At 37.0% G+C, this 23960-nt stretch overlaps 1 protein-coding gene and 1 long non-coding RNA gene across 5 annotated transcripts in view; one reads left to right on the top strand and one right to left on the bottom strand.

Annotated features, from left to right (window-relative positions):
* Positions 1–1051: 1051 nt before the first annotated feature.
* On the bottom strand, positions 1052–2421 carry LOC135155895 (uncharacterized). Its single transcript, XR_010295012.1, has 3 exons — positions 2240–2421; positions 1928–2102; positions 1052–1675 (listed from the first exon to the last, which is right to left on the bottom strand). It is a non-coding gene; the product is annotated as an uncharacterized LOC135155895 (long non-coding RNA).
* Positions 2422–5369: 2948 nt separating this feature from the next.
* LOC129270828 (general transcription factor 3C polypeptide 3-like) overlaps positions 5370–23960 on the top strand; it is a 31369-nt gene continuing 12778 nt past the window's right edge. Inside the window, exons 1-15 of one of the 4 annotated variants that reach the window (XM_064106782.1) lie at positions 5370–5558; positions 7379–7538; positions 8276–8350; positions 8903–9183; positions 9967–10081; positions 11392–11558; positions 12204–12291; positions 16494–16617; positions 16793–16986; positions 18515–18576; positions 19227–19407; positions 20290–20451; positions 21426–21586; positions 22592–22684; positions 23824–23922. In XM_064106782.1, the coding sequence (XP_063962852.1) occupies positions 5472–5558; positions 7379–7538; positions 8276–8350; positions 8903–9183; positions 9967–10081; positions 11392–11558; positions 12204–12291; positions 16494–16617; positions 16793–16986; positions 18515–18576; positions 19227–19407; positions 20290–20451; positions 21426–21586; positions 22592–22684; positions 23824–23922 (2049 nt within the window). In that variant the 5' untranslated portion in view covers positions 5370–5471. The remainder of the gene's footprint in view (positions 5559–7378; positions 7539–8275; positions 8351–8902; positions 9184–9966; positions 10082–11391; positions 11559–12203; positions 12292–16493; positions 16618–16792; positions 16987–18514; positions 18577–19226; positions 19408–20289; positions 20452–21425; positions 21587–22591; positions 22685–23823; positions 23923–23960) is intronic. The other 3 variants (XR_010295130.1, XM_064106783.1, XM_064106784.1) reach the window with 3 other exon arrangements.

Raw genomic sequence — 23960 nt, 5'->3', positions numbered from 1 at the left:
CGCGCCCACTAACTCGATTTTTTTTCTGCTTGTGCCCCTCCCCCAATGCCGTGACCCACATGTACGCCACTGATCACAGTAAAAATTCACTGCGAAGGACTATACAATCATAGCTTATGAAATCATTCATTTTACTCAGAACACGCAGAGCGATCGAGGGCTCAAATTACCAGGGACGGATCCAGGCCGTTTCATGAACATTTTTGTCCGACATGTTTTCAGATCTGACATCTTTCCTCGATTCTGATTGTTCAGAAGGACTGTTACTATATATGGTAACTGTCGGATAAAATGGGACTTGTCGGATAAAACGTCTCGTGTTCTTTCATGAAACGCTCCCCAGACTTCACCTACAAGCTCGGGGGGGGGGGGGGGTATTTTCATCCACATTTCTCCCCGATCGACCGCTATAAAAGTAGATTCCTGTTTTGTTTTTTAGGAGTTAGCCCAAACAAAAGACTGAAGGTATGTGAACATTAGGTTTATTCTTACAAGTAAGATTAGGTATCTCGTAGATCTAAACCAATACATGCGCAAAGCGTGACTAAGTTTTACTGACCTGAAAGGGGCCTTCTAACGAAACAAATAGTGCGAAGTGCGAGTGGATATTTTCCTTCTTTTTTTTGCATTCCGACGTAAACACTATACATGCTAAGCGCTATTGAAACCATGAGCAGGATGAGTAATGTAAAATTGATAGGTACTCGTGAAGCGCGCGAGATGAATTTTCTTATATTCCGATTTGAAAATGTACTTATTATACTTAATTTAAAGCCCCCCCCCACCCTGGGGAGGGGGGATGGCAGGCCATCAGCCCGTTAGTGCATCAAGAATAAATACGCTCACTCCTATAGGCGTACTCAACTCTTTTCAAGGTTAAATCACGAAACCTCTTAAACAAAAACAGTTATTTTTATAAATTTTGAAAAAAATAATAACATTTAATAATCACATATTCTATAAAATATATTACAATGAACATTAAAATACACAAGCATCAACAAAACTTCGTGGGCACCTTGACCTGACTTCTGCTCCAAGGGCCGCGGAAATGGGGGGGGGGGCTGCGAAAGCTTCAGCCCCCACACTTTTTTTCTTTAAAAAATGTTCAAAAACGTAAAAAAAATGTCCATCTGATTATGATTTTATGCATGGTCAGCCCCAAACTTTCGACTCAGCCCACCCCCTTCTTTAAAAACCGTTCCGCGGCCCCTGTGCTCATTGATCTAGTGGATGCCTTCTGACTTAATTCTTGCTGCCACGGGCTGACTGAAGTCACTGAAGACGGGTGAGGTGATGATGGGTATGATAATGGGTGTGATGACGTATTGGGGCCGTGCACTTGTTGCTGGTGGGCCGGCCGTTGACGAAGGTGGGCGTTGTGGCGTGCGCATGTAATCCAAGCTATGTGGTGAAGTTACAAATTGATGCAGAGGTTCGAGGTTCGAGCCCCGGTCACGTCTTTCGGATGGTGACGTTAAAGGTCGGTCCTAGACGTAAATAATCATATCTGATTGATACACGTCTGACAAAACTCAAATACACACACACACGTGACCGTGGACACGGGGCGATGAGGGATGATGAATTGGCCGTAGGTGCCATGGTTGGTGCAGGTGCTTGATTGATTACAGGCTTCAACTCCGCGACTTGTCGTTTGGGCACTTTGGGGACTCTGTAAAAAAAGAAGAAACAAACGGGTTATACAACGTTAACAGCACCAGGGAAATAAAATAGGCTTTCAAATATTTTCTGGAATATGAGATACCCACATAAATATGCAAGTCAGTAAAGTCCATCTTTTTCTGATTTTAATAAAATACATTGCTAATGTTTGGAATTTTTATTGATTTGATCAAAATGACTCCGATGAAAGACATTTTTTTAATTTTTTTTTTAATAAATGCATAAAGTAAATTAAAACCACCTTGGTTTCCTGTTCTTGTTGAACAAGACGTTCCTGATATCTAACCGGATGGCGTCGTAGTTTTCTTGGTTGTTCTCAATCCCCTCCATCTGGATGACATCTTTGACGACACTGTGGAGTCTGGCGTCCCTGAGGCTCTTCAACTCCTTTGACCTTATGACGTCACGCAGGTATACTGTTGTAATACATAGAGAGAAAGATGTTTTATTTAACTTACGGGGGGGGGATTTTAAATAATGATACAAATAATAAAAATTCTGACATGATAGTATCTTGTATATCTAAGGAAAACTACGTACGAGATATAATGACCTTGTATATGCTTTTCGTTCGTTGCTCATCATCCCCTTTTTCCTGGGCTTGGGCGGTCCAGTTGGCACGGTTGGTGATGAACTGCTGGTCATCCCGCTGGTCATTACGTCAGTCATGGAATATTATTGGAGTATATTGAGTGATGCGAACGATGAGATTGCGATAACGATTCGAATGGATGTGTGAAATTGAGACGACAACATTGAAATGCAGTTTGTGTGAGTACCTATCCTCTTCGCGTGTATCTTCGGATCTTCGGGCCATTCGGGCTCAATAAATGATTGGCCTGATGAATAATTGGTTGTCTCCAATTGCATGGTCATAATGTGAGCACTGATCTGAATAATATTAACAGATCATTGGATGTGAGTGGTCAACGCTATAGAATTACGTAACAGATTAAGCGTGGTTTCGACGACCCGGAACTATAATGTTGGGTGAATCTGGAAGCGATTTTCATCGCATGAGGTTGATGTTTTTTTTTCATGAGAGTGTATGTTTTCAATAAATGCTCATTAGATTAATGATCCCAAATTCAACCGACGTATTTTAAGTTATGCAATGTTCACCTCGTTCAAATATTTCTTCATAATTAATTCCCATGTTGCCAAATACCGATTCTATTAAAGCTCCCGAAAGTTTGGGGTTTCTTCATTGAATTTGATTTAATACGGTTATACTCTTATAAAAGTTAGGTTAAAGTAGCTATATGCTGATGAAAGAGTGTCAAACATCGGCCAAGATCTTGGGATGGACCTACCCCCCCCCCAAAAAAAAAAAAAGTGAACACCCATACTTCACCTGTCACAAATATGATTACGTTTTAGCGATGGATGATATTTTACGTCAAAATAGATGTAATAAATTGAATATGGAAATATTTAATCCTCCGTGATGTAATAATCATTTATAACTCTTATATATTACAATGTGCTTCCTTTTTCAACCCCTTTACCTCTCACTCTTTACAATGAGGCCTATCACTCAGGGGTGGCGGAGCGAAGTTGAGAGTGGGGGCACAAGGGAAAAGGGGGACCTTTTCTTTCGAAAAGGGCGCTTTCTTAAACATGGCCGGATGCAGAAATGTTTCGCTGGGGGGGGGGGGGGTGGCGGCAGCATGCACAAACTTTTTGGGAAAACTCGAAAGTGAGGAGCGAAGCAACGAAGCTTATCATTGAGGCGCTTTTGCATTTGGTTTAATGAAATTTATGAATTTACTTTTGGTGAATTTTGTGAAAATCTGCACTGAGTAGAAAAATTTGAGTTTTCAAAATGTCGGGGGGGGGGGCGGGCTGTTGATCACCTACCCCCCCCCCCCGCTTATCTGATATGAAGAACAGGCACCTATATGAGAAGGCAGAGGGGCTATCGTTAACACATAACAAGTCCTTAATTCTCAGGCGAAAGGGGCACAGAAGACGTTCTTGGGGTCACTTTTTAGGTAAAAAGGGCCACTGATACGAGAAAGGGCACCAACAAGATGGCAAAAGGGCACTTGCTAACGGCATAAAACGGATCCTTCTCAGGTGAAAGGGGCACAGGACATGTTCGTACATGAGGGGTACTTTTCTTGGGTAAAAGGGGGCACTGCATGATTTGAGATATTGCTAACACATAAAACGGATCCTTTTCCGATGAAAGGGGCACAGTAAACGTTAGTGAGGGGGCATTTTTCTTGGATAAAAAGGGCAATTTTTCAGTGCTTCAAAAAATGGGGGAGGGCACTGTGCCCCGCCCCATAGGATCGCCGTCCCTGCTATATCGCTGGTGGTTTAACGGTTGTCTAGCTGAGAAAAGTTTAACACTTTTTGAAAGTCATTGCCCGCCCCCCCCCCCCCCCGCCGGCCTCCAGTTTTGAGGGGAATAATCAATTGCGGGGCATAGGTTCCTCACAGCTACTGTGTGAAATAGTCACTGATCTGTACACTACCGTCTGTGACTGTTAGTAAAAAAAAAGTATTTAAAAAATGTTTATCCTCCAAACAGATTAGACGGTAAGCTAAGTCGATCTACTTTATCCTGTTTATAAGATAATGAGAAGTTAAACTCTAAGGGGATGCATGTTGCAAGAAAATATTTGCGATCAATTGCAAATTTCAGATGCAAATTTACACGTGATAGATCAATAAATCCAAATTATATTCGTTGATGCAATAAGAAACAGACCATAAATCATTTGCAAATTTGCAATGAGTTTCAATAAATTTTGGAACCCAATATTGGGCGGAAATCTCTCCCAAAAGGTAGGGGGACAAGGGGCTGGAAAATTTGACAAGCCCCCCCCCCCCCCCCCCAAAAAAAAAAAGAGGGTTATCATCCCAAAAGTAAGGTCATCTCGTCCTAATACATGTTTTATTACGATTTTGTATGATGTATTTCTTACCATCATACTAGACCACAAATAGTAGGGGGACATTTGATATTGTGTCCCCCTACTATTTTGAGTATGGGGGGGGGGCACGTCCCCCTGCCCCCCCCCCTGGGATTTCCGCCCATGATTGACTTGCAATCGATCGCAAATGATTGCAACTTGATACTTGATGTAGTAATCCCTTTGGCAGCTCATAGTACAGAAGCTAACTGTACTGGGATGAATAATTGCAAAAGCGCAACACTCCATATAAGTTTTTAAAAAATGTCATTTAATTTCATTTTCCCACTCATGTCGCATGCAAGGAACTGAAGGAAGCAAATTTCTTGGTCGAGGATATTTGAGCAGACTATGTAGTATCTGTTCCCCCTACCCCCCCCCCTTTCCCCCCCCCCCCTTACGTACTGGGGCTGATTGCACGAAAGGGTCTTTCCAAGGACCATCTTTCGTGTCGCCCATCTTTTATGATACGCCATGTGAAACGCATTTCAAATAAATTATCTGCAAATATATTTTATTTGTCCGTTAAAATAAACAAAATATTTTTTTATAAAATGATGTGATATTTCATGAAATCGTATAAAATTTGATTAAAAAGCAAGCTTACGAATTTTATTTGTTTATCATAAATTTCAGAAACACCCCGCTTATAGCGCATCATAAAAGATGGGCGACACGAAAGACGGTCCTTGGAAAGACCCTTTCGTGCAATCGGCCCCTGGATTCCCGAGGCGCGACCAGTCGATCCGGATCGTGATTTCAGAAGAATGGGTTACGGTTATCCGGTTGAATATTTTCTGCGCTGAAGACGAGACGGAGCAGGTTTTGATCTTTTTTCATCTCAATTCTTAACTTTGGAAAATGAATCAAGAAGAGATAGACAAAGAACAGTTACTTCGGTATCTTCGTGGAGAAATTCCATTTGAGCAGTGGGTTCAGGGCCAACAGGTGAGGAAGGAAATCGAGATATTTCGGTGCTAGTGCGCTTTTGCAGCCGTGCCCTGCTCAGTGTAATTTGGCTCAACTGGTGCCGGGGCAGCCTGGGCGGCCCCGCGACAGCCTCACCGGTGAGCGGGTTGTGGAACATTGGTGGTGGTGCGAAAGTGCACTAGCACGTTAGCGCCGATGTAGACCGAAAAATCTGTGTATTTATTTCACTGTCAGGGATATGCTCCGCCGAGATTTCGTCTGGCTCAGCGCTATCCCCCTTTGGCTTTGTGTAGCAGCCAGCCCAGCCCCAGCTGTTTATGACAAAAAAAAATCAGAAAAAAAACAATGCGAAACAGCAGATTTTTCAGTCTAACTTAAACTAAAAAAGTTTACTTTTATATTTCGTTAGCGCCGATGGCGATGGTAACTATGGGGTGACCATAATTTGGGCACATTTTAAAAATTATCGTGAAGTTGATTTTCAATAACTAAGACTCGGTCACAGTTCACACAAATTAAATCAAAATCCTAAATACCAGACGGAAGGGCAACGTCCCAAAGTCAAATTCGCTTGTCGGAATTATAAATTAGGTCAAGGGTTTCGCTGGTATCGCGATCTTAAAAGTCCATGGCGATCGACTAGTGTGCACTCGGCTGAAAAAGTGTCATAAAAAAGTGTGACCTTAATTTGCACATGATCTTTTGCAAAGCTTAGCCTTAGAAACAAAATCAAGTATGAAGTAGACAAAGCTAAGATAATTCTATCAGATGGAGTTTAAATGCCATAAATTAGGTTGGTATCACGTTTTACTTATTTATTTGGAGACCTCTGCTTGCAGACTGGCGATTACTTGATGCTTGTCGTCTGTTGAGAAGATTGGATTTTCTCGAAGCGGACACCGAAGGTAACAAAATTTGCAAATGTTTTGCCAATATTTTCACAAATTTAAACCTTACCTTCAAGAAAATTACCATACTGAGTAATTTCGGGTCGCTTTTTCTGTTGGTGATATCAGTTTTTCAAGATATTAATTAGATCTAGAGATATTCGACCGTTCGTAAAATAAGGTACCGTAAACTGGGGTGACTTTGGACACAACAGAGAGGGGTGCTGTTTCGTTAAATATAGTAATGGTGGTGATAGTTACATTTATATAGTGCTTAGAAACCAACATATGAAGTGCTATATAAATGTAACTATCACCACCATTAATTAGACGAAACAACACTCCTCTCTGTTGTGTCCAAAGTCACCCCAGCAAATTAAGGTCACACCACCATAAATTTATGGAAGATGCCCGACTCCCAAGTTTTAATTTGGAGAAGATTGTGAACACATGCCTCTGTATTATATTCAGCTATAACTTTAGGTTCTTCTTCTCCAAGATGACTCACTCTCGTATTTCCTCAGCCCATTCTTCAGCATCTTGACAGTTCTTGATCAATGAAGAAAGCAAAAGATGACTTTTGCAATGACAAGACAATGCTTAAGTTCTTGTAAAGTTAAACTGCTTCATTGAAAGTGTGAACCTTTTTGATACACACTACAGAATAAACTCTATCAATGCCATTTAATTTATAAATGATAAAATTGAGTCTAGAAATACTCTCTGGATCATGCTTTACAAAAAGCAGGAGCATTTCCGTATTCTGGATTGACAGAGCTTCCTCCTCAATGCACATTGGCGATAATGCACTTTTAAAAAACAATGTCAATGCAATATAAAATGGGAGAGGGGGGGGGCTATGTTTCTCACACCTAAAATGATCTCTTTCAAATGATGCTCTTTCACAGAACAAGAATAAACCTGAATTGATGTGTATTGTTTTTTTTCCAGATATATGAACAAAGCCATCAGTTTGCTTTGAACACTGATTTGCCCCTACCATCTCAACCACAAGAGAGGCAGGATGATGAAGACGAAGATGATGACGATGATGAGGAGGAGGATGAAGGAGGCAAAGGAGAAGAAGAAGCAGGACCTAGCACATACTCAGGTATTTTCAAACATTTTGATACCAACATCAACACTTTTTATGAATAGTAGAAAAAAATGTTAAGACATTTCTGGCTGTTATCCAAGTGAATTAGACTATATGTTCGAAATATATGTATTTTAGAAAAGAAATCTCAGGTATTTATCTTGTACTGTATATTCTTCCTAAGTAATTTTTAATTCAGACTAGTATTTTTAAACATTTTAATACCAACATCAACATTTTTTATGAATAGTAGAAAAAAATGTTGAGACATTTCTGGCTGTTATCCAAGTGAATTAGACTAAATGTTCAAAATTTAAAAAATATGTGTATTTTAGAAAAAAAAATCTTGGAAGCAGCGTCATTTGAATCATTCATCTACTGCTTTTTGGGCAGCAACACTAACATCAGATCATTACTGGTTCATGGCTTGGTCACAATCAAATAGGAACAAATTACCTTTGAAAGCCCTCTGATTTTTATCAGAGATGCCTTGCCTGATTGCCAAGTAAATTGTACAAATCTTGGGCTATTGAAGAAAGAGTTGTCAATCAAACGTAAATCAAAACTTTTTTTGCCCCTTTCAAGTTTCAATCGATCTGAGGTAGATATTTTGGACTTTGATATTATTTCTTGAGTTGCATTCAACACCACTTCTTCTGATACCTTGGTGACTCCTGAATTGAATATACTTATTCCAATTAAAAATCCATGATTGATTACATATGCTTTTGATAATGTTTTATTTTTTCTAGGTCAAGGTTATTCTCCGATCCATGAGATGGAGATAGAGAGCAATGCTGGAGATGAAGATTTACAAAACACAGCAGGTAAGAATCTTGTTATATAAATGCCTGCAATCAATACCCATGAAAAATAAAGATCGTTGTTATGGCCATTTTTTTAAAAGGACAGATAAAAACCTATCAGTTAAGTTTTTTTTTTTCAAATTTGCAATTGGTCACAAACCTTTTCATTCTTCCGCACCAGAAAAAGTGACGAAATATTTTCATGGAAATACCAACTTGATCAGAATTCCATGTATTTTAACAAGATTCTTTCATTATTGATATCCTGTTATATGACTATTTAGAATGCTAGCTTTCCATTCTCCATTGCATTTCCTTAGGAATTTAATTGTTGGCATTTATAATGAATCTGTGTTCAGCATGATATAAACTAGATAGCTCATCTAAAGGCAATGCAAGTGTCTACCTACTGTGTCCAGTCTTAACCTTCCCAAATTGGAAGTTGAAAACCCTGTTGAACTTTGAAATTTGAAAGGAAAAGTGTCCTAGATGAACAATTCTCCATTTCACCATTTTAGTAATGAATGATGTTGAATATTCTTTCCCTACATGTACTGCTTGATTTCCGTACAGAAGATAGTGCATTGAATATCGAGATGCAGGTAAAACGTGGTAGACGGAGAGGTCCCGTTGATCCGCCTGAGTTCCGCAGCCGTCGTCGGCGTCGTAACAGGGTTCCGAAGCGTCTACGAGGTTTAATGGGTCAAGCCCATCTCTGCTTTGCCCGTAGGGAACATGATCAAGCCACAAAGATGTGTATGGAGATCATTCGCCAAGCTCCGAAGGGTGTAGAACCCTTTCAGTTACTTGGTATGATCTATGAGGACCTGGGTGATATGGAGAAATCTATGCAGGTGAGAACAGGGGGTCCGTCTTACAAAGAGTTGCGATTGATGATATTAATCAATCACAACTATGGAAAGCCAGCAAAGCAAGCATATAAATGCATGTTTGTTAAAAAAATTCTAGATATGAATGAATATCCATAAATTCATTGATTTCTTGACAATTTGGTGTGTTCTCCTTTGTTTACAAAGGACATTTTGCAAATTTCCTGTAGAAAAAATTATGACACTGATGGATATCCACAGAGTTACGATTGATTGGATCAATCGTAACTCTTTGTAAGACAGGGCCTAGTAGTCGGTGATTGCTGGCAATAGTTAGAATTATACGCATGAGGTACCATTGGAACAGTTAATAGCCAAGGCCATTTTGGATGGGTAATGATTTTAATGCCAAAGCAAAATGATGTGTTTTATATTTTTATGAAGTAGATCTTTTATTTCAATCAAATAGTCTTTACATGCTTGTTTCAACATAACTGGAAAAACAAAATGTTGGGAAGAAACTAACTCTATTGCTCTGTTTGATCTAAAAGCATCGTTCTTTTAGTGTACATGATTCAAGTAAGTGAGTTTCATTAGAAAAATCATTGTTTCACTGAAGCATCTTTTTAGATACGGGGATGCCACTCTTCAGACCTAAGTCTGAGTTCAGACTTTCGGCCATAGAAAGCACCTTTTTCATGAAGGAGAGGGTTAGTTTTAGATGATTTTCAGGCTTTTTATCACACTTTAAGTGGCACCCCATGTAGATATCCCATTTGATGATGTATCTTATGGTTTTCTTGTTAGTTTCAACTGATAGCAGCTCATCTTTCCCCGAGGGATACAGAACAATGGCACCAGCTTGCTGAGGTGTGCTTGGAGAGAAATGACTTGGAGAAGGCCATTTATTGCTATTCTAAAGGTGATTGCTTTAAGATAACTCTGACATTGTGTAGGGTTTATTTAAATACGAAAATGCCTGAAGACAAACTTAATTATCATATATGTGGATCATACTTTACCTTCAAGAAAACCAGTTCCTTACTACTGATGGGTGAAACCTTATACAAAATATAAAATAGAAAGAGAAAGATAACTCCATTCATACCCTTAACCCGAGTCCAATGTCTTTACAGGTTTCCATGTGATAGGGCTGAAAACTGGACTTGTTATGAACTGATTTTGCTTTCACTGATCTAGCCAGCATAGCATGCATCCCTATGTAAAGGGATTACAATCCTCAACTGTTGAAGCCTTGATATTTCTTGGCATTAAAGGATATGTTTGTTTTTGCGATAAATGAAACAAAAAGTGAACCTCTGTGAAACTGTTTACAAATCTTGATGGAAAAACAAAACAATTTTTGCTCTTTGATTTTAATTGTGATCCATCTCTCTGAGAGATAAACCATTTATTTCAGAATGGTAGCCTGAATAAAATCTTGAACATTAATGATAGATTTGGTCATGATCTCAAAATGAGTCAGAACAGAATCAGATAAAATGACCGCCCATATATTTGGATGTATAGATAAGCAATATGTGCCAATGAATGAATTCCATTAGAAAATGTGTCATTAGTGAGCAGTTAGCAAAATAAAAATGGCATTCCAGTTCTGTGAAGGATAATTTTCCAAGCAATGATAACTCACTGCTTTATCTGTCATGGCTATCTTAGTGCAATCATTTTCAGCTTAAGCTTATGTAACTGTTTCAGGGTGGTGTTTCATAAAGTTGTTTGTAAGTTGCAACTGACTTCACGAATGACTGGTGATCCTTTCTTAGGAACTACTCAGGGTTACCACAGTCATGGAAAATCCTGGCAAAATTTGTAGTCAGGGAATTAGGAAAATTTGTGAAAAGTCATGGAATTGCATTTACCTCTTGGCTATGGCAGCTTTCCATTTTTGTGTGTCTAACAACTCTCATACTCTGCTATTATAATTGGTGTTCATGATTTCCATTTTTCCCAAATTTGTGACATCCCAAATTCTACATAACTCCCGCGACGTCACGGGAAGCCCTGGAAAGCAGCAATTTTGTCCTGGAAAAGTCATGGAATTCTGTTTTCAAATTTCTGTGGGAACCCTGACTACTACACCAATGAAAATCTGGTGAATATTATTTATCAAAGGGCCACCAGCCGTTTGTAAATTTAACCGCTTGCAACTTCTTGCAAATAAAAATCATTGTTTGCTTCATGAGATGAGCTTTCGTGCAATTCCTCTTACAGTACTGAGGACCAATAGCCATCACATACCAACCCTCCATGCACGTGCTAGGCTGTACATCAGACTCGGGGAGAACAAGAAGGCAATGGAATCCTACCATACTATCATCAAGCATCTACCTCAAGATGAGTGGTCTCAAGGTGTTCTTCTTGCTAGAGAACTTGTCCAGGTGAGTAACGTTCTTTTGACCTTCGCCTTCTAAACCCTTTCATACTCGGAATATAATATTTCTAGATAGATGGTGCTATATGAATGCCTATTATTATACTATCATCAAACATCTACCTCAAGAGGAGTGGTCGCAAGGTCTTCTTGGTGGAGAACTTGTCCAGGTGAGTAACATTCTCAAGACCTTAACTTTCTTAATCCTATCGTACTATCATCAAGCATCTACCTTAAGATGAATGGCAGCAAGTTATTAAGCTAGCTAGAGAACTTGTCCAGGTGAGTAACATTCTCATGACCTTCACCTACTAAATCCCACCATACTATCATCAAGCAGCCACCTCAAGATGAATGGCAGCAAGGTCATCAGCTACATGTAGCTAGAGACTTTGTCCAGGTGAATGGCCTCATGACCTTCACCTACTAAATTCAATGCAATTCATTTTTTTTTAATAATTTGTTTTTATGTTCTGCAAGTTCTCTATTTCAATTCCATTCAATATTCAATCATTAACAGCCCAAAAGTTGTGTTTGTTGTTCTTTACTCTTAGAGGTGAGTGAATATTATACATTTCTGTCTTTAAAATCACCCACTGAATGAAATCAATTTCCTTTATGAATTTTCTTGTTCAATTTATTTTCCAATCAGAGATGTCATAAGCTGGGAGAAGTGAATCTTGCTATTGAGGCAATGGAGACGTTAGTTAAAAGGTATCCTGAACACATCAGCTCAGAAGGTGAGTAAAAGCAAAATCTGTATTAAAATAAACTCTCTTTTTTTACCATCCGGTTGTGTTGGGTTGAATGTGACACAGATGAATAATGGCAAATACAACATCTGAAAACATTTAAAAAAATATGCAAAGAGGTATACAGTATGTCTATGATTTGAATTCAATGATAAAAAAGTTGTTGGATTACTGAGCACACTTCAATTCAATTCAATTGCTTTATTTATCCATCCATAATGACATGAAAATGCGGCTTGGTCAATAAAAATACATAAAAAAATATATCATTACACATGCTTCTTTAAAAAAAAAAACACTCTTTACAAGGGCACTGGAAAGTTGTTTACACTATTGTGGAGAGGCCGATTCAATCATACACTGGCATGCAGTCATATACACATCAAATATATCGTACCTTAAACACTTGTACTGGTTACCAGCTGCAGCTCTTCCTCACTTGCACACGTCCACCACCACCGGAGGTTGTGTATAGAATCTTAGTATCAGCTACGTGACGTCTTTATGCTTGTGTCAAGTGCAGTTCCCGCGAGAGTTGTCTGGTGACCTTGCTGTCATCTGCTTCACTAACAACTTAAACTACTGAAACTGACCCCCTCTACCACCATAACACTGAGAATTTATTGTGTTGATATAAAACTATATACATGAAGACATCAAGAAGACTGGTACTGATGGGAGGAGATATTGCATCGCGAGTCTTTCAAACCATTTCATGATGATCGAGCGGTATGCGCGACTGGCCCAAAATCATTGAGCTGAGAGGCAAGGTTTGTAAAGTCGCTATATTTCAAATTTAAATACTGTCCCTTAAATACATTCCCTTAACAAAGAAAAGAGAAAATGTATGATGATATACAACAAGAAGTCAAGGGTTGATGCAATTAAAAACTAAGAAATAAGACATAAAACAAAGAATTTACAATGTAATAAAAGACAAAGAATATCAGGGAACTGCACATTGTTCAATTATTGTTCAAATTTGTTAAAAATCAAATGTTGTAATGATAAGACAAAGTATAAATAAATCAATGTTCAACCTCTAAAAGTAAAAGCCTAAGCCTGAAATGAATTTAGGGACATTGTCTGGCTTGATTTTGCCTGAGATTATTCCATTCCTTTGTCGTGATATACATATATATATATATATATATATATATGTATATCATTTATATATTTTTTATAATACATTTTATGTCAACAGGCACCTACTCCTTAACATGACTCTGTGACTTGTACCAAATACGTGGAAAAAAAAATGACAAGACGATTGGACGTTGCTGATAATTGTAGACCACAATTTATCCCAAGCTTTCGGCTTCAAGCCTTCATTGGTTCTATACAAACAAATCAATTGAAACATATAAATAGTCCAAAGGGAACAGCAGATAGGATTATGTGTATGTACAGATATGATAACAGACATAAAAATGTGGTATATAATATATATATATATATATATATATATATATCTCAATTTGAAGTAATTTTACATGGGTCTCCCAGGCTGGTGTGTGTATTCTTTGTTGTGTGTTAGGTGTCTTTTGTGAGATACTGTAAGTGTCATTGAGCGTGACTTGGTCATTGAATCGGATAAAGTAAGATGATCGAGGTGCATTATAGGTCATTAAATTTATTATAATAGTATATTATTTATACGTATATATCATTATATCAACACAATATATCATGATATAGAGGAGCTCTGCTTACCCGCAGCGAGGCATTGGACTTTGATCTTGTCTCTGTCTTATTGTAGTTTATCAAATCAATAACTTACATAAGAGGGAGCAATACAAAAAACATACATCCTGTCAAAATCCCTTCGGAAAATGAGATGTTTCCATTTTAGGGCAGAAAATAAGTCACAGATGTGAGTTCAAGGGATGGTCCCCAGGAGCATCCTTGCCATTCTATTTTACATTTTCCTATTCAAGAATACTTTAAAATGATCAATGACACCATAACCATTATAAGGAACTAATATCACACATTCTGGACAGGACACCAATACCGTACAAATACAAGTGCTCAATCCACCAGTGACTGGTGTGTGAATTTACCATTGAGAGAGCTGATATTCACAACACAAGTCATCTATTTTGTATTTATCACTATCACATGAAATGTTATACTTGAAATCTCCCACAATCAATACCACTCAATTGTTCATGTCTATTTCACAGAAGATATATTTTACATCGCACAGATATTAATTTTTCCTTTTTTGTGGCAAATATACCAAACCAATTCTTGCAGTTTTCAGGCTGGGAGAATGCCTCTAGCTTTCTTTTTAGTATGTCTTCCTTTAGGCCTGTATGCATCAATTTATATTGTCCTCTTTGGTTAGTTTCTCAAGACATATGAGCAGCAACCACCCCATTTGCCTTCTCCACCGACTAAACAGAATTCCCCTAAAGACACCGGGCCAGGGTCCTATATTGAGGACTGCTTGGAGACGATCCTCTCATTGTCATCGTGCACATTTCCCTGCTGATTGAATTAGGGAAAGCACGGTCCACTACCTGGTCGAGACCTCCTCGGCTAGCTGCATGATGCTAGGCGTATTGTTGGCATCTTTTTCTGCTTCCCAGGCACCTGACGGGGCAGTGTCGGGGGGGGGGGGGGCTTGGTTACCATACACAGGGCTTCTTGCTGTGGTTGAGCAGCAGATAGCTCCGTACTCAGCAAAGGGCAGGGCCCATTGAACAATTTAAAAAGTTCCTGAGAAAGGTTCGGCATCGTAAAGCTTGGCATCGATCTGCACGCAGAAGTACATTGGTGAATTAGCGTGCTTCTCATGGTGGTGCGAAATTGCATTTAGATTTTGTTGCTTTGGGTGGAGTACTTCATACATCCACTTTTATGTGCTTCCATCCACCATATGTGGTTGCTGGAGGCATCATGCTTTTTAGGATTGGTCAATATTTCTCCACACCATTTCTTCTCCATGTCTGGTAGTAACTCTACAAGAGGTCACTCCTTGAAAATATTGAAATCCCATAGCAAACTGGATGTGAGAAATAAGTCTTTTAGTAGAAGAGTAATCAATGACTGGAATAGTCTTTCTAAAGACTTCATACAAATGCCAGCAACAGACAAATTGAAAGAAGTATTGATAGATAGATATACGGTATATATACATATTGGCAAAGTAAGCACTTTGAGCTTCCATGACTCCGCACGCAGCTCATGAAGTAGTAGTTTTCAGCAATATTAATCCTACAAGAAGCGGCCGGGAGTTACAGGCTCGCGCCTTCATCCCGTACCAGATGATGATGATTTGTGGCGTTTTGATTAGTACCAGCTGTGCAACCCATACACGATTCTGAACAATTAGGCTAACGGAGTAGAATCCCAGACATAACAAAATCAGGGCAAACGTCTTTATTCAAAGTGCCTGCATTCTATTTAAGGGCTTTTCATGAACAGATTTTATAATGATAGATAGAAACTCCTACAGATTTTGAGGCTTTTGGAATATCATCATGATTCGACAATCATGAATTTTTTTTGTCATGTTGAGGACATTGTGCATGGGAAAAAGCTTTACAATTTGAATGAGGTATCATTTTAGTAATGCACAATGTTGTTGTTTGTGTGTATTGTGTTTTTCTCAAGTAGCCAGTACAAGCAAGCTATATCTCAACAATGCATCTTCTGTTTCCACTTCCTTTGCTTAGAGATGAATAACTTGACTGATTTATACATCTCAAGAGGCCGTTACAAACAAGCCATATTTCAATTATATTTCTAGCTGTAATATATCTTCTGTTTCTACTTCCTGTGCTCAGTTCTGAATAACTCAGCCGAGTAATATATCTTGAGTGGTCAGTACAAATGGGTTACATCTCAATACTGTTTACAGTTTATCTGTTATGTATCTTTCATTTCTATTTCCTTTGCTCAGAAATGAATTAATTGGCCGAGTAATACATCTCAAGTGGTCAGTAAAAATGGGCTACTAGCCTACATCTCAATACTGTTTATCTGTTTTAAATCTTTTATTTCTACTTCATTCGTTCAGAGGTGAATAACTTGGCTATTAAGTAATGTATCTCAAAACTGACTATCTGCTATGTATCTTCTATTTCTACTTCATTTGTTCAGAGGTGAATAACTTAGCTAGGTAATGTATCTCAAGACTATTTATCTGATATATATCTTTTATCTCTACTTCATTCGTTCAGAGGTGAATAACCTGGCTGAGTTGTATATCTCCAGTTTACAGTACGAGAAGGCTATACAGGTGATGTCTCGTCATTGCGGAGTGATAGTTGAATACAATGAGATGGACCTTTCAACGTTTCAAGGGTAAGAACTACTTGTGATTTGTAACTTGTAATTTGTTCCAATGTCATTGATGTCAGTGTTAGCAGGTATTTGTATGCACTTCCCTCTATTCTTGTAATATAGCTTTTATGAAATAATTCATTCAAAGCCATTTGGCAGTTCTTAATTCTGCTCTATGTTTTTTTTTTGTCATTAGAGGAGATTCAGAAGCAGTGAATGTCGTTATTCCCGACGGACTTCCCATTGACCTGAGGGTCAAGCTAGCAATCTGCCTCATCCATTCCAAACATCTCACTCCTGTTCCCATGGTAACCAAACCACTCTTCTCCGAGGACCCAGAAGACTTTGGTGACCTCTACCTCGACGTAGCGGAAGCATACATAGATATCAGTAAGTATATGTGGATTGTATAGAGTTGTAATCTAACGATCTATATACTTAGGCATTTCACACGTGGCCATGTATTCTGAAGTCCATTTTGATTTTAATTTAGGACATGGTCTAATGGGGCCTTGCAAGAAACTTGCGATCAATTGCAAGTCTATTTTTGTTCCCAAAATCAAGCATATGCCCTGCAATTAATTGTAAATTTGCGATTGATTGCTGCTAATCTGCTCCATGAAACAAGGAGTGTAATCTGGGCCCCGTCTTACAAAGAGTTACGGTTGATCCAATCAATCGTAACTCTATGGAAATCCAACAATGTCATAATTTTTTTCTTTCTGAGATTTGTTTGATGTCCTTTGAAAACAAAAAGAAGCATACTGAATTGTCAAGAAATCAGATAATATATGAGTATACATCATTTCTAGTAATAATTTTGAGCAGACATGTATTTTATATGTTGACATTGCTGGCCTTCCATAGTTGCGATTGATTGGATCAATCGTAACTCTTTGTAAGACGGGGCCCTGATCTGCTATAGCTACAATTGGTCAATCAATTGTGAAATTGCAACAGAATATTTGCGATTGATTGCAAATATTTTCTTGCAACACCCCCTGAGAGTGTGCTAAAATTATGGGAAGCCAAACATGTTGAAAAGTTTTGTTAACATTGTATCTTTCTTGTGTTCACTTTGCTCTTTTCATCTTGCTATAATGGCGATGAAAGCTAATTCAGTTATTATTCCCCGACAGTTATGAATGATCTGATTAACAGATGAGTTACGTGTAATAACTCGAACCTGTCCAGACAGAGATTTATGTCACTATTGGCTTTCCATAGTTTTAACCACAACTTTACACCTCAGTTTAAATAAAAACCAGTTTTAGAATAGAGGTTAGTGTGTTCAATCTCCAAAGTATACTTATATATTTATGTAAAATTACCATTCAAATCCAAATATTTTTAATAGTCTTTTCAACACAAATGCCTCTTACCACTCATATTTCACGAATCATTCAGCAGATCTTCACCAATATCTTCCTAAAACTAAAATTACCCCAAATTCTGTACGTTGTAGAGTAATCAAGCTATGGAACGATTTGAATAAGGATATTAAACAAAGCAAAACTCTTCATGGATTAAAAAAAAAAACTTCTGAGAGATGAATTAAATGTTCTCTCAATATGAAAATCTTGCAAAATTAGGTAATGAATAGCACACTGTAGGTCCCTATGAATTTAAATTATTATTTCTTGTTTGTTTGATTGTTCATTTCCTTTAATTAGTCCAGTGTCTTTGTACTGTATTTCAATGTTTCTATTTGTTGTTTACTATATTCTGTATGTTTATATTGATTTGTATTTACTTGTATCATGGTGGTGCCCCTCCCACTTTTTTTAAACTTCCAGGGGCTCTGAATCCCATGTTTTTATCAAAATTTGTATATATTTGTATTTTGATGATTGATTGATTGATTGAAATAAACTTTGAATTGAATTGAAATTGAATTGCTTTTCTTGTTTCTTTTTAGATGATCACCAGTCAGCAAAGCCGATATTAGCAGCTCTTCTTAAAGCTAAGAACTATAATCTGGTAAGGATTGTATGACATTACAATTATGATTTGAATAATAGATTATGATTTTACTTTCTACTATTGTTTACCAAATTGCAGTCAAATACTGATATAGAGAATTCATCATGGAAAAGTAGGCCATCAATATGAGGGTATAATTTATTTTTCTTTTTGGTAGGAGTAGTGCTTTAGTTCGGAAACTTTGATTTTTTTTTATAGTAAAAGGTTGCTAACATTGAATACTTCCTTACAGGGCTAAACTACAACTTAAACATGATTGGTTTAAATTCAGATGATGACATGGGCCCGTATTCTGAAGTTGGGTTTAACTTAAACTCAGGTTTAAAGTTGTGGTTTAAGTATGGAAAGCCAATTGTTACATAAATCACTAACAGTAGAGATATAATATTTCAACTCATTTGACTTTCAAATTATTCATAATTGTCTAGGAAGTATAAATAGATGATTGTCTTCACCATTGATGAATCAGGAAAGAGCACAGTAAACATAAGAAACATACAACTTAATACAAATTTTGACTCTTTTGGCTTCCCATACTTTTAGCACAGAGTTAGACCATGGTCCAAAATAAACCTGACTTTAGAGTACGGACCATGGTGTTTGCGAAAAAAAACATTCTACTTTGAAAATTCCCTTTGTATTTCCAGCCCGCAGTGTGGCTGAGGTATGCAGAATGCTTGAGCTCTTTGGGCGAGCTAGCAGCTTCCAGCAAAGCATACAGCGAGGTACTCAAACAGGCTCCTAGACATCTTGATGCAAGGCTTGCCCTAGCAGCCATTGAACAACAGCTAGGAAGGGCCGAATCAGCATTACAAACACTTTCTCTGGGTAAGCATGATGATGATGATGGTGGTGGTGGTGGTAATGATGATGATAATGAAATTATGATAGTGATGGTGGTGATGATGATAATGATGATACTTATGTTGGTGTTGATGATAACATGATGATGCTGCTGCTGCTGATGATGAAGATTATGATGGTAATGATTATGGTGATGATGAAGGAGGAGGAGTAAGCATGATGATGATGATGATGGTGGTGGTGGTAATGATGATAATAAAATTATGATAGTGATGGTGGTGATGATGATGATGATGATACTAATGTTGGTGTTGATGATAACATGATGATGCTGCTGCTGATGATGATGATGAAGATTATGATGATAATGATTATGGTGATGAAGGAGGAGGAGTAAGCATGATGATGATGATGATGGTGGTGGTGGTAATGATGATAATAAAATTATGATAGTGATGGTGGTGATGATGATAATGATGATACTAATGTTGGTGTTGATGATAACATGATGATGCTGCTGCTGCTGCTGCTGATGATGATGATAATGATTATGGTGATGATGAAGGAGGAGGGCGATGATAATGGCGGCAATGACGATGGTGACGACGATGAGGATAACATTGACAATGACAATGATAATAGTACTGATAATAATGATATTGATAATGATATTAATGATAATAGTTATAATAATAATAATAAAGATGATGAAGATACGATGGTGATGATGTGATGTTGACGATGTTGATAATGACGACGGAGTCGACAATAATAATAATACTCATAATGGTAATACCGATAAAAATGATATTAATGATAATAGTTATAATGATAATGGTGATTGCGATGATGATCACGATGATCACGCAAACCAGTGAAAATTATCTTTTCTTATTTATGCAATAGATCCATTAGATGATGACGATGATGGCGATTACATTCTATCCAAGCAAGACATTCAGATTCTATACAGACAGGGCATATTGATGTACACCCAAGGCCACTTTGATGAGTTTCTGGAGAAAGGAAACTATCTCCTCTCAAAGTTCATCCATAAGGATAATGAAGGTAAAACAATATCAGCAAAGGAAGATGAGGATGAAATAAAGAAATATATCCCCTTCAAGATGGATTTGTAGTGCATTATGCAGAGCTGCCAAGTAGTACGATTTTTCCGTATTTAGAACGTTTTTGCAACCAACATACGGCAGTACGTTTTTTCTTTAAAAAATATGTGTTTTTTTTTTTACAAAATCGAAATTTATTGAGAAAAATCATCTCTATATGTCTCTATTTCATAAAACGTACACAAATATGGTTATTAGATCAATATAATTTCAGGTAACTTGTTTTTTTTTTTCAATCATTTTGTAAAAACCAGGGTGAGATATACACAAGTTTCAATGTTGTTTTTTTTTCATCTGCAAGTGCAGTGCACATATTAGCTTGCATGCAGCTTGAGCGCCGTGATGGACGAGTGCGCCAAGCATTTTATTATGAAATACACTTTTTTGGGGAAAAATACAAAATATTTATCGCACACGGTAAAAATACTGATTTTTGGGTCAAAATACTGATTTTGGGGGATAAGAATACTGAAAATGCAAAATACAACTTGGCAGCTCTGATTATGGGTAGAGCAAAAGTTCATTGATCTGACTTATGACTTCCTTCATCTTGAATGAAGGTGATGAATTTTCTTTGAAGTTAAGGAAAGAAGCCCCAAAGGCATATATAATATGAATAACTTATTAATGGCCTATTCATTAGCCTAAAATGTATTCTTTAAAGTCTAAAAGAATTTAATTGTTATTTAGTTGTTATTTGCTTGGCGAAACTGGTTTGTGCTGAAGAAAAGTATTCCAAGGCAAGAGTCGGAACCACCAGACCACAACACTCCACAGTACATATTTGATGGTATTGCCCATAGATATTCAAATCAATTGAGTATATTAACGTTTGTCTCTTCCATTCCATTGAAAAGAAACATGCAGTATTTACTAGTAAGTGAAGGTGATGATATTTTCTTTTTTTTTCTACAGATCACGCAGATTACAACGTAATTACCAAAGGGGAATGGTTAAGTTTGATTCAGAAAATGTGCGTATCATATGGGAAGATGAAGCGATACGGTCAGGCGTGCAATCTCATCAAAGACGCTCTTAATTACAATATATATGACAGAGACATCGATAAACCATGGGTACGTATTATGTATATATATTTGTTCCAGTAGTTAGGCCCCCCAAAATTGTCATGTTGCCCTCATGAGCCGAAAATCAGAAAGTTGGTTCAGTCGGACTGTTGATTTTTTTTAAATACCTTTGCTGCTGCTTCACAAAGAAAATCATGAATGGGATGATTTATTTATCCAGTCAAAATTTTTAAGGGGAAGTTCACCCTCACAGAGAGTTTTATAGTAAAAATAGTAGAAAAAATAATGCCAAAGGCTTGAAAAAAATCCATCAAAGAATAAAAAAGTTATTAGAATTTTAATTATTTGATTTGTAACGTCATGTGCGAGCAGCTTTCCTACGTATTGTATGGTAAAAAATAAATTAAAGATGTCATTTTTTTAGAAAATTGAAAATGGTTTTTACTGTACCTTTTATAGTATATCAATAGACAAATCATTTCACACCCATTCCTAAAAAGAAAACAAAAATAAGTCATCATGAACCATTGAAAAATAGAAATTCATGCATTTTATATTACATAACATATGGGGCATTTGCTTGTTAATGACGTCACAAATCCAAAACTGTAATTTCTAATAACTTTTTAAATCTTCAATGGATATTTCTCAAACCTTCACCATTTTTTTCTATAATTTTTTTCTGCTATTTTTACAACAAACTTTTCTTCAGGGTGAACTTCCCCATTAAGTGCTTTTAAACTCTAATAAAATTGGGGGGGCTGATTCAGCCCCACCTCAACATTCTTCGGGATAAATCCGCCGCGAATAGAGCTGAATCCCCCAAGCATTCAACTTAGCAAGTTTGACTGCGTGCAAATTCTGACGTCATGAGATTTTTGAAAAGATGAATATGGCAGAAGTTGTCACTGAAATTGCCTGTTTAATGAGCTGTAAGTATACCCAGTGTCAATTCTTGATGACACAGTGTATACTTTGAGTTGCTTTGTGCCAAAGAAAATCTTTATGGAAACATTCATGATATTATATTGTTAATTGCCGTTTGTTGTATAGATACAGAAGCTGAAATTCATGTTGGTCTGCGCATCTTATCATCATGAGAATTATGACGATGCTTTTTCATCTATCAGGGAGTTTGTCAATCAGGTATCCATATTTCACATTTTTTAGGATTGATCTTAAATTCTTCCCAGTTTCTAGTGTTGAGTTTGGATTCTTCACAATTTGGAGGATTGATTTTAAATTCTTCATAGTTTATAGGATTGATTTTAAATTCTTCATAGTTTATAGGATTGATTTTCAATTCTTCATAGTTTATAGGATTGATTTTCAATTCTTCATAGTTTATAGGATTGATTTTAAATTCCTCCCATTTTCTAGGATTCAATCGATTTTGAATTCTTCACAGTTTCTGGGATTGATTTTTAATTCTCAAAGTTGACAAGGATATATTTTTAATTCTTCACATTTTCCACATTTGATTTTGAATTAATCAGTTTCTAGGATTAATTATAAATTCTTTACAGTTTCTTGGATTTATTTTAATAGAAATATATATATGATTTCATATCTAAGCATGATGGAATATATAATTTGAAATGCCTAAATTCATTCTTGATGTATTATGAATGTCGTTTCATATCAAAATGATATATAAAATTATGATTATGTTAAATGATATGTGATAACCATGTGCATATTTTAGATTTCTGCTAGTTTTGCAACCATTGTCCAATTAAGTAGTAAATCATATAACAGTATTACTAGAAAAGGCTCTTAGTATGTTTGCTTTAATACTTGGGGAGCTTTTATGAAAAAGTTTTAATACAAAAAATTACATAGAACTAATTTGCTCTCAGCTGCTTCGATGCAAGGATTTGCAGTAGCCTACAACGATAGTCTGTGAAAATTAATATTTATGGCCCGTATACTGAAGTCAGGTTTAACTTAGACCACGGTCTAACTCTGTGCTAAAATTATCGGAAGCCAAAAGTGTCAAAATTTTTATTAAGTTATACGTTTCTTATATCTGCTGTGCTCTTTCCTGATTCTTCAATGGTGAAGACAATCATCTATTTATACTTCCTAGACAATTATGAATGATTTGAGAGCCAAATGAGATGAAATATGATATCTCTACTATTAGTGATTTATGCAAGAATTGGCTATCCATACTTAAACCACAACTTTAAATCTGAGTTTAAGTTAAACCCAACTTCAGTATATGGGCCTATGTGTTTCCTGAATTGCTCCGCTGATTAATGTTCTTTTTAATTTCTTGTCAGTGGGGAGAGAAGATTAATCTGATGAACCTATTTAGCTTGATAGTAAACAACACTCTGGGATCAAGACATCACAAGTACTGCATGAGACTTACTATAAAGGTCAGTTACTTTAATGTCTTCTACTTCTCAAGTTTTAC

Source organism: Lytechinus pictus, chromosome 11, assembly GCF_037042905.1.
Source record: "Lytechinus pictus isolate F3 Inbred chromosome 11, Lp3.0, whole genome shotgun sequence".
Lineage (NCBI taxonomy): Eukaryota > Metazoa > Echinodermata > Echinoidea > Temnopleuroida > Toxopneustidae > Lytechinus > Lytechinus pictus.
Note: the sequence above shows the minus strand (reverse complement) of the source record. Positions and strands in the feature narration are given on the sequence as shown.